Source organism: Vigna umbellata, chromosome 1 (genome assembly GCF_029865625.1).
Source record: "Vigna umbellata cultivar VRB3 chromosome 1, Vumbellata_1.0, whole genome shotgun sequence".
NCBI classification, from domain to species: Eukaryota; Viridiplantae; Streptophyta; class Magnoliopsida; order Fabales; family Fabaceae; genus Vigna; species Vigna umbellata.
The window spans coordinates 51,852,542-51,869,582 of NC_142165.1; the positions used below are offsets into that span (position 1 = coordinate 51,852,542).

The 17,041-nt window shown below is 29.5% G+C and overlaps 1 protein-coding gene and 1 non-coding gene across 4 annotated transcripts; both read right to left on the bottom strand.

The window, feature by feature from the left end:
- Positions 1-6,369: 6,369 nt before the first annotated feature.
- Positions 6,370-10,813, bottom strand: LOC124827985 (serine/threonine/tyrosine-protein kinase HT1-like). 3 transcript variants are annotated; one of them, XM_047301174.2, is made up of 4 exons: positions 10,657-10,813; positions 9,016-10,264; positions 8,072-8,527; positions 6,370-7,031 (listed from the first exon to the last, which is right to left on the bottom strand). In XM_047301174.2, exons 2-4 carry the CDS (start codon positions 9,799-9,801, stop codon positions 6,759-6,761), a joined length of 1,515 nt encoding a protein of 504 aa, XP_047157130.1. In that variant the 5' UTR covers positions 9,802-10,264; positions 10,657-10,813; the 3' UTR covers positions 6,370-6,758. The 3 variants fall into 3 exon arrangements, with proteins under 3 accessions (XP_047157130.1, XP_047157132.1, XP_047157131.1); XM_047301176.2 differs by having other exon boundaries at positions 9,016-10,231; positions 10,657-10,810; XM_047301175.2 differs by lacking the exon at positions 10,657-10,813 and adding an exon at positions 10,324-10,469 and having other exon boundaries at positions 9,016-10,231.
- Positions 10,814-15,157: 4,344 nt separating this feature from the next.
- TRNAG-GCC (transfer RNA glycine (anticodon GCC)) lies at positions 15,158-15,228 on the bottom strand. The gene has a single exon. It is a non-coding gene; the product is annotated as a tRNA-Gly (tRNA).
- Positions 15,229-17,041: the final 1,813 nt, after the last annotated feature.

A 17,041-nucleotide genomic window follows, 5' to 3' on the forward strand; every position in this document is an offset into this window, starting at 1 on the left:
ATTGTCATTGAAAATTTAAAAATTAGTCGTCAAATGATAATTATTGAATCAAGTTATTTCTTGATAAATGTAAAGTTAAATAATTAAATATGTAATATCGTATTGTAATCTTTAACAATTTTTCATTAAAACTAAATTAAGATATGAGATAAAAGTTATATATATATATATATATATATATATATATATATATATATATATATATATATATTATGTATAAATAAAACATGTCTTTTATTTACTTACAATCTTTCATTTCTTTAGATTATTATTTGTTTATATTTATTTGTACAACTCATGGGAACATATTGATTTATGGTGGTGTAAATGGAAAGATGCAGAATGTGACTATTATTGATTCTTTCAAAAAGACTAAAAGCATAAAGCAAATGGTAATAGTGATAATCTTGTCTATTTAAAAGTATTTGAATTGACAATTATGTTTGTGTTATTGTAATAGTTTCAGAAAAACTGTTGTGATAAATGCAGACTATAAGTTTGAAAATTATGATACTTCTGTTTATTTAAATTGATATTTTTTAATTATATAATGTGCAAGAGACAAATATAAGGAAGTGATAACAAATATAATGTAAATTAATATAACATTGAAAGAAAAACAAAGCATATATATATTGCTTTTACAATTTCATCAATATATTTCATATTAGAAAGATTTTATTTAATTGTGTAGTAAATAATTGGAGAGAACTTTTATGATGGAGAGAACTTTATAAATTTCACATGTTATATGCTTTAGTTGATCAAATTTGTTCCCTTTTATTATCTATTATACCATCAATGTTTTCTATAAATTGTACAGGTGTTATGTACTTTGAATCATTAAATTGGCAAAACCTTTACCCAACTACACCATAAGGGTTAATATAAATTATGTGTTGTATATTTAATTTATATATGAATATTATTATTTATTTTCATTGTACTGTAAATAATATTGATGCAAATATTTATTTTAAATGTTTGAATGATGAGTATATTTTAATGAATTAGAGAGTAGTCAACATCTTTTATTGATTAATATTTATAATCACATAATAAACATTAGTTGTAATTAATTATATGTGATGCAATGAATTTTTACCTATAGGAATTTTCTTACATTTATATCATTAATTAGGATGAAATATTGGGTTATATTTCTAAAATTAAAGGAATTAAGAAAAGGAGATAGTCTAATATTTTTATAACTTGGTTATATAAGTCTAACTAACTAAGTAAGGCTTCAGGACACATATAAGTTTTATGTTACTAAATTCAATGATTAAAATTTGTAGTTTCTCAATCTGGAAATGTTTCTTATATCAATTAAGATATTTTCAAAATAAAAAAGGATAATTAAAGTTTTGGAAGGACAGAGTTCTTCTCTACTTGGGTTGGATGGAAATTGATTATGTTACTAGAAAATCAGAGTCACTAGTTATTATTGAGACCAACATTCCATATATTATTGATCTTTATTAAAGGTGGGAGATGACAAGTTGTCTCTATGTAACGTTCATAATGATCAATTTTTTGTTGGAATTTGGGATTCTATTGATCAACATGACAATGATAGAGATTTATTAAAGGTTAGTGATGAATAATTCATCACATTTAATAAATCTCTTGCCAACACTACTATCGTGCATTTTTTATCCTTAAAGCTCATTGAAATTAAGGGAGTGTGTGATCACATTATGTACATAAGTGACATTATGGCTCAACTGAAAACCTTACAGGTTACCATGTATGATTCATTTCTAATACATTATATTTTGTGTATTTTACCTCATCAATATGCTCCTTTTAACATTTTTTATAACACACGTGACAAGTGGTCTACCAATGAATTGTCAACCATGTGTGTTCAAGAAGAAAGATTACTAATAGAGGAAGATGAAATGGTGAAATTGACTACTTCTCTCAAGAATAAAAACAAGATAAAAATGTCCACTAAGTCAACTATAAAGATGAAGTCCAACAGTTTCTTTTGTAAAATGAAGGAACACGTGAAGAAGTATTGTTGAAAGTTTAAGAATGGACTAGAAAAGAAAGGTAATTATTTTGCTTTCGTTTGTTATGAATCTAATATTAGTCATAACACATGGTGGATTAGCTCCAGATCTACAATTCATATTTGTAATACCATATGGTATACAAAACCTATGGAGACTAATGTGAGGTTAGCATTGCATTTATTCAAAGAAGTAATATGAGTTCACATGTGAAGGCCATTGAGACACACAATTTAGTTTTAAACAGTGGTCTTATTTTGTGTTTACAAAAAGATAGTTTATGTTTGTAGTTTTAGTAAGAACTTAATTTCATTTCGCAACTTCCACTTTTTCGAGTTTTTTTTCTTTAATTGTATGAATTCTGGTTTTGCTTTATTGAATAAATTGAAAGTTGTTAGTTTTGGTGAATTATGTGACGGTCTACTCAATTAAAATCTAAAATTACACTGCTTATAGTTCAATGCATGTCTTTTCTAGGTTAAAATAATGTGTTGTGAATGAGAATTATGGCATTGGGAGGGTATGTACGTATCTGCCTCATCCTCGTCCTCATACTCATATAATACCCATCCTCGTACTCCCTCAAACGACAACATTGCTTCTAAACTCCAACATCTTTTTCCATCCTTTGAAACCCCAAAACTATGGTCCTTTAACTCCCTAGCTCCAACCCACCACATTTTCCTATCTTCGAGACAAAAACTTGTCTCAAAGGCTTTAATCAATTCCAATAAAGGTATATCAATACATTACTCTAAACACCACATTTCCTCTAATAAAGGTATATCAATACATTACTCTAAACACCACATTAGGAGTTTCCTTATGAAATTCCCTTCGTACCACACACATCACATTAGCACAAACATTACATAACATCTTAAACATACATACTTTAAGAAGTATATCAAGATCATTTGTAGTCCAATTAAGTGCCAAAAAAACCTTAAAAGAAACCACAAAAGCATAAGAAAAGAAAACAAAAGAAACCAAACCTAAACACAAAGCACCCAACGCCAGATTTCTGGCACTCAACGTATACTTTATTTGCCCAAGAAGCTCCCATCTCACCAAATTAGAGCACAAACAGAGAGTTCTTCAAGTCCAGCAATAAATCTCACTCGGCCTCTGAAACACATTATCATTCTTCGCTATTAACTCACCCAACGATCCCAAGCTCGCCCAGCTAGCCTGTAGAATTTTAAAGAACATCAATTTTGCAAAATTTACACCCTTCAACCTCAAATTTTCTAACTCCCACACCTCCACATGCACCTATAACTCCCATTTGCTATTCTAGACCTTAATTGAATTCATCAAAGTGTTTATGACTCATCTTAAACTCTATTATTCTTGTTTTGCAATGAATTCCTAACTCATTCAAACTAAAACATCATTCTAAAGCTCATAATTCAATTCTACTCATTCCTCATCATAATTTAGTAAACTCAACCTCTAAATGAGTCTTAAATAGCCTAAAAGCATACTTTAAACCTCAAGATTCTCCATCAAACCCTTATCTCAAAATTTTGCCTATCGAAACCCCTATTTAGCCCAAAACTAGCCTACAACTCTACCAAATCACTACTCCCAAATTCAACATCACCTCTTTTGGTTAACTAAGGTTCTATACAAGTTTTAAGTGACCCTAAAATAGATCTCAAATATCAGTTATCACACCAAACTCACTCCTCTAGAATATCACCTATCAAAACCCCAATTCAGACTAAAAACAACCCCACAACACTTCCTTTTTCACTACCTTCAACCTTACATCAGTTTTGTACCTAATTAGACTCTAACACAACAATATCAAAGTGCAAGCAAGTACCAATTCACAATCATTCACAATAACATTCATCAATAATCCAAATTCAGTCATCAAACACAATTATTACTAAATAATCATCTCAAATGATAACATATTCAATCAAACATCTTTCTCACAACCTAGCAAACATAAATTCCTACTTCTTAACATAATTTAAAGCAAATATTAGCTTTCGTTTCTTGATAGAAGACCAAACTTCCCTCGAAAGCCTAAAAATTCCTATCTGCTTCTACGAACCACGGAAACACGATCATTGTATATTGTTAGCACCACTAATCAGAAAAGTGTCTTATAGAAGACTCAAACTTCACATGCAAAATAAAGAGAACAAGCATGTAAGGAAAACAAAATTAACCAAAAAAAATGAACAGAAAATCAACTTACTCTATATGAGAAACTAATCGATTAGACTTAAAGATCTCGCTGTTGTGATTACTCAGGTGGTCTTTGATCTTTAAACAGATGAGCAAAGGATGAGAATCCTTAGAGAGAAGTCATAGAATTCTAGAAAAGTGATTTTTAGAAAGATTATGTGTTTAAAAATAATGAAACTAATTCCTTACAAAACTTTTAATATTAACATAATCGAGTTTGGCTATTTTTATACCATTATCACTCATAAAATATAATTTTCTAGGTCTTTATAATAATAATAATAATAATAGTAATGGTAATATTTAAGAATATTTATTATAACAATTGTAAGAACCTAGAATATAAAATATTATAATTGATAGATATTTTAAAATAATGTGACAGAGTATTTTATTTTAAAATATTTTATTTTAACATAATTCAATAATATAAATAAAATTTCTTAAATTTGTTTCATTACTTAAAACACAAATCATTTCTGTAAAAAAATTTCTCCAAATTTTCTCAACCTTCTCTCAAATAAATCTAACTCGTACAACATAAGATTTATGCGTTAAAACTAATACATATAATCATTTTCTTGATCTAATAAAATAATTATAAGTTTTCCCATTTTCCTGTTTTATAATGCAGAAGTATAAATTAAACAAAGATCAAGTAGCAATTAAATTATATTAAATATTGAAAAGAAAACCAACGATAGAGGGAAAAAGAATAGAAAGTTGAAAAGAAAGTGACAGAAGAACTGTTTAACACATTTTTTATTTATTAAAAGTTATAAAATTGAGTGTGTATTTACAACGCTTTTGATAAGTTATTATTAACAGTACCAAAAAAACAGTAGAAAGGAAAAGAAGCATAAAATGATGTCAGTTACGTAAACTTTACATTGATTTATTGATGGGAACAAGACAGTGCTTAAATGATAGTGATGATTAAATGAAAGAATAGGCTTCAATTATTTTTGGTCCCTGGTGGCATCGTCATCTTGTATATTCACAAACAATAATGAATGATCATGAGAACCCTGAGAACAAGTTGCTAAAGAGCCCAAAAACTACTCACTCTTGTCCTATTTCGAACAGAAAAAGCCCAGTGAAAGAGAATCCACTTTCATAAAGAAGCTATAGATATCACGGGACCTACTGCAATAACGTTTCAATAATTTATAACGTGATAATGCTTATGCTTCCAAATGCATGGCCACCTAACCGAGGGCATAGGTCAGCAAAAACATTGCATTTCGACAAAAACAAACTATTAGTCAAATATAATCTCCAACCAGCATGCTTGCTTAGTCACACTGCTACATGCTCCTAAACAAACAAACAAATGTTGCCTTTCTTTACCTAACAATTGTAATACTCAATTGAAGGCCTTAACTTAGCCAACTGATCCAATAGAATTTAGCTAGTCACATGCAATCCTTCAGATTCATTGAACATACTTAAGTCCTGTGTGGTAAAAGTGTTAAAGCTATAATTTGACAACACAAACATAAAACCTGCTCCTACTATGTCATTTATGGGTAAAGTGTTCTGAATGTGACTCATTATGTGCTCAACAAACAGCAACCAAATAATAAAGTTTTTTATATCTCAATGAGGAATAACATGTTGAACAAGTATTTAGTTAGTTAGTTGAAGCCACAGGTTATTGAAGGTGGAATATATTGCATAAACCCCAAAAGCAAATGCTCCTAACACTGAGCTTTATTTTCACATGCATTCCCAAACCTACTACCTCTGCACTAAGTCACTGAATACTGACACATTTTTAGATGGGAAAAAGTAATCATCATAAAAAGTGTTGATCCGTATCTGCTACTTAAAACGCTGTTAGTTACTCTAATACCCTTGAATCTCAGCAAATATCTTGTAAGACTGTTTGATACATCACTTGAATCTCAGCAAATATCTTGTAAGACTGTTTGACACATCATGTCTTGCATTCATGTCTTACTTTTTTTCTCATGTTCACCCTTTTCCATTAGCAATTGAATTTTGCTACAGTACCCGAATTTTGCCATTTCACATCGTTAAGTTGAATGGTAGCCTACTTTCGATTCAATTTTATGACCCAAAAGGAGTAAAACAGAGTTACAGAGAAAGCAAAATAAGTAATTATGAACTACAGTCTCACAAGTTGAGTGTGCAAGGTTCATTGCATTAGCTAAGAAAATGACACATACAAATGTAGAATTAAAACTTTCCCATTACAGAAACTAAAATACAAGTACCTTCTATTAAAAAAACAGAAGAAATTGTGCCCCCACTCCCCAAAAAAGAAAACTTTTAACCTAGAGCAATTACATCATTGTAATTGGTGGTATACACAACAATAAAAATAGTAGATGTCTCCACTTTAATGTACAGGCCTACAAATCAATTTACTCTCACATGAACAGCATAAGGAGGACTACAGCTAGAGAACCTCAAAAACAAACCTTTGGTTTTTCTTTTGGGTATAGCAAACCATTCAATATTAATTACAATGAACCTGGTATACTACAAAAAGCAAGCCCACTTGAAGACTCAGGTAAATTTGGGTTTAGGCACAGGACCATTGTGTTGATGCACAGGACCAAGCTTTTGAATCCAATGGAGAAGCCCTTTCTTATGATCTTGGCAACAAGGGTTTTGCACCAGAGTCAGGGTTCCATCACGGGCAAGCGAAGATTCAAATTGTTCTAATACCTTAACAACCTGCCAGAACTCAGGCCGCTTGTCCGGATTCAAAGACCAACATTGCTCGATTAAAGCTCGCATTGCAGCTGGACAGTCTGAAGGAATAACTGGCCTTGAATTCTGAATACAAAATCAGAACAAATTATCATAAATTACAGTTTCATTGTAAATAATGCCATTTGAGTTTTCACTAGCAAATATTTTCCACAGTTACCCAATACATGATGATCTTAAGAATTCAACAAGCCCCATTCTTGGCAATCTTATCAACTACTGTGCTACACTTGATGAAACAGATATATCATGTAATGATTTCATATAAATTAATATGCATGCCACATTTCCCCCCTCTCATTTAGCAAGCAATATTAGTCAAGAATGGATGAAAATAATTTCTATAACTTTGGCCATTGTTTTCAAAGCAAAGGTACCTAACCAAGGATTTAGCAACATCCAAAAAACACAATTGGTTTAGCTATAAATTATAGAGTACCATCAGACGGGTTATTTGTAAACAATTTATTCAATAGAAATATGAATGATTTTCCTCGGCCAGGAGAGTGATGCCTACTTTGGTAATCATCACTCAACATTGAAATAAAAACTAAAATATAGCAAATAAAAATGAGAAAAAAAAAATTGCTGAAAACTGAAAAGAGTCGCTAAATCATGACATAAGTAAAGTGGAGGAAGCTTTGAAAAAGGGAAAAAATCTCCTTTCCTTCACAATCTAAAACTTCGAAGGCATCAACATTTCCCTGGCGAACAAGGCAAAAAATGCCTGCTACACGTGAGAGTAATAGTCACTTTCATAAAATACACTCAAAGGATTGCAAAACATAGTATGCATTGTCTATCTGCAATTGAACTGTGTCATTAATTGAAAACAATTATAGTTGGCAGTATACTCTTATGTGCCAGTGGTCCAAAGCAACCAACAACACCAAAAGATAAGAAAGCATAGAAGTGGGATTTGGGTGGATAAATGAGGCTTTGGACCTTTTTCCATCATTGACAGGATTTCAATGCATAGTGCACAAAAGCAATACAAAATTTTACAAGGAATAAAGTTACAGGCAGTGAAGAATGATGTTACAAATATTAGTAGATTGTGATATCTGCATTAGAGATCCATATGACTTAATTGCAAAGGAACATACCTTATTTACAACTGCAAAAGCAGCCTGGATGGGAGTCATATCCTCATATGGTATAGTTCCAGTAACCATCTCCCATAAGATAAGCCCGAAACTATATACATCAACCTTTCTCCCATAGGATTTTCGTTTGATCATCTCAGGTGCCATCCAGCGGTAGGTACCAGGGTCATCAGCAAATAAGTCACAGTAAGCTTCCTCACAAGCAATGCCAAAATCAGCAATTTTGAGGTGAAAGTCTTCATTAATAAGGACATTCTCTGGTTTAAGATCTCGGTGAATGACACCTTGAGAGTGTATATATTCCATCCCACGAGCAATATCCAGAGCAAAAGTAATTAGCTTCTCTAGAGGAATAGTTTTTGTCTCCAACTTATGCAAATATGACCTCAAGGATCCTTCTGATAGATATTCTGTGATAACGCAGTAGACAGGTGGCTTTCTGCATGCTGCTACGAACTGTGTAATCAGATCAAGAGAAATAAGATAAGTGTATAAGTACCAGCCTCTAATCACATTAAATTTTCTCAACAGTACATCACTTTGCAATCAGACTATAATATAATGGAGTATTCTTACTCCCATGGGTGATTATTTAAACATAACTAAAGGGTCTATTCTAGTCCAGTAATTAGTAGCACAAAATAAGGGATATGCCGGCTTTGTATTCAACAAGAAAAACAGACAGCATCGGAACAAAAGCAAAGGACGAAACTTAGAAAATGTTAATCAGTTCTTCACTAAAAATATGATGTGTCCTGTGCTTCGTGTTCCACCTTATCCTCCTTTTAAAAGGTTTTAAAAGTTGAGGTGCAAAAAATAATACACATGCATATCTTCTTTTCATCAGAAAACAACAACAGCACCACAAGCTTCTAAAATGAAGCAAATAAAAGTCTGTGAACAGTGTAAGTTAAAGAAGGTAAAGGATTAAGTTATAGATTTACCTTGATAACATTTCGATGGTGGAGACGAGATAAAAGTGTTACTTCTCTAATGAATTGTTTCTCTAATCGATCAGCTAATATTCCATTTTCGTCATCATCTGGTACCCTGATAATTTTTACAGCCACAGCTTCATCTTTATACATGCCATGGTAAAGCCTGCTGTGAGCCCCATGAGCAAACCTAACACCAACAAAGAGCATAGAGAGATCAACATTCCATTCCTCAGCTGTTTCCACAGCAGTTACCTTTCCTCCTCCATGGTCAAAATACTTCGTCCATCCTGAATCCTTGCGCTGCTTGGACTTGTCGCTCAATTTGATTGAAGCAAGGTGTCTAATTGGACTGCTGTATGGGGATTTGGTCATTGGACTGTTGTAAGGGGATTTAGTCATTGGGCTGCTGTAAGGAGATCTAGAACTGGACACACGAGAATCCTTGTTCAGTAACTTCCCCATGATTTTCTTATCATGCTCTTTCCTCCTTGGACCAGGTGTGGAGAACCTCTTCCGCTCATATCTAGCTTCCTTGAAGGTTTCAGACAGAGAGGTTTCAGGCAAAGGGGACAAAGATCTCTGCTTGCTCATTATGGGCTTTTTCCGAACCTGCGAGGAGGTTTCGGAAACAAAAGTTACATCTGGCCTTGATTTCAGACTCGAACTGTGCTGTGTCCTTGGCTGAATGCTGAAAGACCCTAAACTGGAACTGGAATAATCCAACCGGTGACAAACTGTGTGGGAGAATTTGGTCCTCCTTAACCAAGAATTGCTGCTATCTTCATTCATCATATCACGACCCTTCTTCACAAAAGAAAAATTAAAAAAACTTCAAACACCTTCAAGTTACCAAATCACACTTTATTCACAACTGAGAACAAGTCTCAAAGCCAAAAGGGTGGTCCCAAAAACAAGCTTCTGAGACTAACGAGAGAGTTCGCAGGGACTAGATTTACTCAAACTCGTCAACAAGAACTGAAAGATTGGAGCATGAAAAATCAAAAGCTTCCCACATGGAATGAGAAAACCACTCAAAGCAATCAGGACCCAGGAACAATGAGTTGATCTGAGATGAAAGATCCAATTCCATTCGGTGACGGAAGCCCCCCAAGAGAAAAATCTGAATTAAAAGCCAACAAACATGCAGTGCTGTAGGGGTAACAGAAACTCCAATCAATCAAAAACTTGACCTTCCGTAACCTCCACAGCTGACACCTTTAACCTGCAAAGTCAAACCCCCACCTTCCGTAAATGCCTGCAAATCCCACATAGATACCAGAATAAACTAATCAACCCAAAAAAAAAAACACTCACTTTAATTCAAATCACCAGAAACCATGACTTAAAAGCTCGTTAATATTATCGCTGCTGCTTATTACTTATTTATGTTGATAATGCAGAAACAACCATCATTATACGTCCCCATTGACTACACTAATCAATAACAATAATACCCATTATTTTAAGGAGTGACAAGCCAATTAAACTATTATTATATTTAGAAGACCCGGATACAGAAACAAAAGAACTTACATCACGGCAAGCCAAATGGTACAAAAGATATAAACTTTAATTTTTTCCTTTAAAAAAAGCATCCCCAAATACCAAGAAGAAAAGGGTGTTAGTAAAATGCTAAAATTGCATTACCTCCAGAACAGATAATCTGAAATCAGCGTGCTTGAAAGGGTGTGCTTGTTTTTGGTATTAGAAGTTGTATGAGCTTATAGCATGCTGGCAAGGACAGAAAAATCCTGCACCTAATAAATACCACTTTCCACGAAGAGAGATAAATTTGAGAAGAAAAAAGAAAAGTGTTGGTGTATTATTTTGTAATTAGCTTGAGAATACAATTTTAGAATGGTCAAGTCAATGGGAATGTGAAACACTTCGTATCACATACGCAGGAAATAGAGACCGTGGATTGTCCAATTTGGAACACGATGTTTTCAAGTAGAAACGGTTATGATGAGCTTTGCTCCTCTGGTGGGGTGAATTGAAACCGTGTAGGGTACACATGGGGATGCCTGTGCTCTCATCGTTACTTGCAACAACACAGTTATTACGCCCACTTTTTTTTTTATATTCCTTTCCTTCAACGTATTAATATTTATCATCATTCATTATATTATATTTCCCTCCTTTTAAATAATATTCACTGCTTTCCACCATATACATCTTTTTATTTTTATTCTTCTTCTTATAATCTATCTCTATATATATAAAAAATATAAATACCTAATGTTTTAATTCTATTCTCTTAATTATCATTTTTCAAATTTAAATAATTTCTCATAATAAAAAAATTATTTACCCACTATTAATTGTAATATTTTTTATTTTAATATCTATAATAATAACTATATATATATATAGAAGATGTATCTCTTTTATCTTTCCAATTTTATCCTCTTAATTATTATTTTTTAAATTTAAATAATAATTCATAATAAAAAATTTATTTTTCAGTTTTATTATTTTAGTAGCTGTTTTTTTAATTCAAATAAGTATCCATTATGAAAGAACTGTTTACTCTTTATTCAACCATTTTTTCAAAATTTAAATAATTATTGATAATAAAAAACTATTTACATAATATTAATTATACTATTTTTTATTTCAATATCTATAATAATTATATATAAATACGATATACCTTTTTTATGTCTTTTTTTTGTCTTTCCAAATTTATCCTCTTAATTACTACTTTTTAAATTTAAAATTTTTATCATTTTAATAACTACTTTTTTGAATTCAAATAATTACTCATTAAAAAAATATTCACACAATATTATTTATAATATTATTTATTTCAATAATTAAAATTATTTTATCTATAACTATATTTATAATTATATACACTTTTTATTTTTACAATTTTGTCTTTTGATTATTACTTTTAAAATTTAAATAATTTATAAATATTAAAATTACGTATACCGGCGTTAGAGTTTTTGCTAATATACCATAAACAAAACAACTTTTCTTTTCAATTATTTTTCACTTTCTCTGATTTAAATGTTTGACCAGTTTTAATAACTTAGTTATCAGTAAAATATCCGTCATTGTAATTAATGATTTACCTAAATGCACTTTTTCTTTTCTTAGAATATTAACATGCGAACGCATTAGTTTATATAATAATATCTTTATTTTTCTTTTGAGAATGATTTTACTTAATACCTCTATATTAAGAGTAAAGAATATACTGTTTGAATAATTGTTACAGTTTAATCTCAACCGTGTTCTATATTTATTAGTTTTTAATGATTATTCTTGAAAATATATAAATAGTAATTTTTATTGGTTGATATTATAACAAATTTTCGATGTACAACTAATTACTATAGTTTTCAAAAGTCAAGATAAAAGCACCGCAATGCATTAAATTAAAAAATTAAAATATCTGGGATGGAATGTATAGGAAAAGGAAGAAAATAAAAGTCATAACAAAACTGGGGAGAGTTAGAGTTTTCTTTTTGCTAAAATAGTTTTAAAGTTTTTACCTTTTTAGTAATGTAATTTTTATAGAATCTCTTACTTATTAAACAAATGAAAAAATTAAATAAGTCATATATTTGAAATTTGAAATTTGAAATAAAATACATTTACATTGTATTCAATATTAATTTTATAAAGTAAATAAAATATATAATTATTTTGTATTAAATATGTTTTCAGTTTCTTTAACTTCTGTTTAAAATTAAAATTAGTCTATTTTGAAAATTTTAATTCAATTTAAGCGTGAATTTAGTTTTTTTAATTAAAATTCTTAAAACCAACAATCTAATCTAACTAACGTAGAGTAGCTATCAATTTAGTTTTAACGGAATACGAATTTTAGGTTTAGTTGGATCAACCGATAATTTTAATCCATTTTAAAAATAAAAATAGAACAATTAAAATTTAAAAAAGAAACTTTCGAATTTGTTATTTGTTTCACGAAACAAAAAAAAAGTGAGTGAATGGAGGAATCCATGTGTCACTATCGGGAAGAATAAGGTACGGATTCCAATTTTATTTATGTCTATTATTATTTATTTATTATTTATTATTATTTCCCAAATGAATACTTCAACGCATCTACACCCACTTGGCTTAGGTACGGTTCCCTTGGTGGTACGATACGGTTCCCAAAGCTAACCATTTGGCCTTTACGCTAAAGTTTGGCACCAAACGTACGAATCTACAGAACTTGTTGTACCTTGTTTAACCCAAAAACAACAAAAACGGAAAACCAACTTGTTTATTTTTATTTATTTTTTAACATTAGCCTCAAATAATTAGAAGAAAACAAAATAAAAAATGGAATTATATATTGAATTATTGAGTGAACGTAGAGAAGACAAATAGATGGGGACATGGGGTGGTCTTGCTTTCACTTATTGTCAATGCAAACTTTATATTATTTCACAATGACCAACCAAACAAAGTATATCTTATAGTACGGATTTTGAACCTTCAAGTAAACACGAAATAACTTACGACTAAGATTTTTATCTTATTTTTCCCGTGACATGGATAAGAAGGATTGTTATTTTTGCATTTTGTTTGAAACGTGTGAAGAATACGAAGAATTTGACCATGAATGATAGGAGAGAGAAAGATTGAAATTCCATGGCCTACAATTGAAGGACAGAGACGCACGCCTCACATCAAAGAAAATCAAATGTGGAACGAATGTGAATTTCTCATTTGACTCTCTTTTATTCTTCATCTTTTACCAAATATACCTTCTCTTTCACAAGATCTTTTGTAAGATTTTCTAACACATTTACGAATGAAAGTATATATTGTTCTACTTTAAAGTCATTCGATTCAACTACTTCTATCTTAGAGAGGTGTTTCATATTTAACTTTGACTTTCAAGAGAGATTATGAACAATAACAAATAAATGAACGTAATCTATAATAAAATTATATAGCTAGTTTCATTTAGGTGTATAACCTTGAATCCAAACAAGTTGTTAAAAAACATGTTGTAAATTTAATAATTTTTACTTCACTAAAACTTTGTTTACTTAAATGGATTTAGGAGAAAGTCATTGAATCGATTTGAAGATACATTTTTTTTGTTGTTTATTTGAGTGAATTTGGAGGTAAGTGAGAGTGAATTTGGAAGTAAATTTTTTTAATTTGTCACATCAATCAAATCCTACACTAATCCTCACAAACTTTACTTCCAAATTTACTCTTACTTACCTCCAAATTCACTCAAATAAACAACAACAAAAATTTATCTTCAAATCCTCTTAAATTCACTCAATCACTCTCCTCCAAATTCATTGAAGTGAACAAAAGGTAAGAATAATTTAAATATACACTCATCCTTCAACTATATATAAAATACTTTTTAATGATAAAATTGTGAAAATGATTTCAAATTCTAAAATAGATGATATTTTAAATGTATGTTATGATTAATTTTAATAATATTTCTCAATAGTAACGCATGTAGTGTTGTTTTGTATATAGTATATGTAAACTTATTAAAGTGGATCTAATTTATGCGATATTTTGTACTTGAAAAACAGTCAAATAAACGTTTTAATTTTTTTTTCTATTTCAAAAATATAAAATGAAGATAATTAAGCATAATGAGTGTGCCGTGTAATTGGAATACCAACATCTCTTTTTGCTCTCTGGTGGATTTACTTCTTTCATTTTAAAATAATTATATTATTTTACAATTATTAGCTTATTTTAAATAAAATTGGCAAATTATATTTACTCTTTTTTTTATCTTTTTATACTATATAATATAAGGAATACCATAATGATCACACAATTAAAAATATATATAGCAATCAATAAGCATAACGTTTATAAACATACTACTAAAGTGTATTACTTTACAAATAAATTTTACAAAAAGTTATGTTGATGATATATACATATATAAAGCTGGTCAATTTGTATCATGATTACCTTTATAAATGAATGAATGGATTCAGTTTGATTTACATGCAATTTTAAAAATAGTAATTCAATCTTACCTATCATGGATTAATGAATTAATTAAGTTGCTTCAAATTTTGAAATGGTTATAATTAAGATAATAAAAAATATCCTTTATGTAATTAATAAAAGTTTCATAAAATATAATCAAGAATTAAAAGTTACAAGTGAAGTATTTCATCAAAAGGAAAATTGCACCAGCCGGGAATCGAACCCGGGTCTGTACCGTGGCAGGGTACTATTCTACCACTAGACCACTGGTGCTTGATGTTTATTCAACCACATATTATTTGATAATATTAAATTTTGGTTTGCTTCAATTATTTTCTCAATCATTTAATTAACCAAAGTACTACATAAAGAAGAAGATGCATACATAACTATTAGTGGGGATAGTAATTTTTTTTTTACTTCTATTTGGTATACTATTTGTGTATACATAACTATTATTCGGTTGTAACTTGATTTATTTGACCTAAATGAAAGGATAATTAAAGTATCTTATAACAATTATTGTTGGATTTTTTATTTATCATTAGGTCAAAAAATTTATACATAATCATAAAGGTGAACTTTTTTTATTTAAAAATGCATTAATTCAAATACTATGATTTGATTTTGATTTAATCTATATTATAAAATAATGGATACACAGGAAATACTTTAGCAAGTGGACAAATTCAAATCACAAGCTTAGATCCATATATTAATCACAAAAGAAGCATATGGAGTGGCAATGAGGGAGGATAATACATTAATATAAAGTTTGAATAATTTCATTTTGCTAAAACTGTTGAACCAGATTTGAAATTTTTAAAAACTATTCAACCACTGCATAAAGGTGAAAAGGAATTTCCTAAAATATGAAATTTATCGTTAATTGAAAAAAAAAATTGAAATCAAGTCTACGTACTAACCCATAAGCTAATTTCAATGTAAGTCAGACTAATATTTTCAACTAAAATATTTTATGCGGAATTAATCAAATATAGGCCAATCTTATCCACGTTGTCACCCTTATCTATAAAAGTAACTTTTATATATATATATATATATATATATATATATATATATATATATATATATAAGGATACAACGTAGCAAAAACATAAATAATGTTAATTCTATACTCATCTGATTTAGAAATTTTATTTCATTATTTGTCAAATACTTACAAAATATTTAATATCCTTGAATATTTTTATTTATTTTTAATTTGAATGAAATGATTTGTTATAATATAAATTTAAATAAAAATATTTTATTAATAGATTTATATATATACATATTTTGTTATTGATAAATATATGTAATACTTCTACCTACTCCGTCAACTAATAATATGTATTACTCTGAAATATATGTTAAAATGAGTGTAGATTTTATTTACAGAAATGTTTCCTTTTTGTTTCATCTCTAAGTATGGATCTATAATATTAATAGGCTTAGGATTGAGATTAATTATTGGGTTGAATTGAAGTAACCTATCTAATTTACTTGGCAACATGCACCAAAAACCAACAAAGACGAATCCCCTATATGAAAGTTTGTTGACTCTAAAGACATGCTTTATTGGCTAATATTGAATCACCAACCCTTATTAGCTCATAACTCCTCATTAAAGTTAGGTACTCATACTCACAATTATCTCCACACTAACTAAGGAGTCAATAAATAATTTCTTCATTCATCACTTTATGTCATCATATCCCACTCTCATATACATATCCCACTCTCTTCTATATGGAACATATGTGTATATATATATATTGTTATCAAAACACCCTTAATTACTTTGCATAAATAAAAAAATAAATTAAATAATCAAACTATTATTTTTTTAATAAGGATCACCTCAAAAATTGTCTAGGTTTAATTGCCATCATCCTCTCATAAAAATTTATATTCATTTGTGTTTTAGATGTTCAGACGTACCCACCCATATATTGTCTTAAATATTCATTAAATTGTTTTTAATAACAAAAGACACATAATATTATCGAAGATTGAATATTAAAATGACCCACCATTTCTTTTTTTTAATGTGATATATATAAACAAATGTTTTCATAAATAT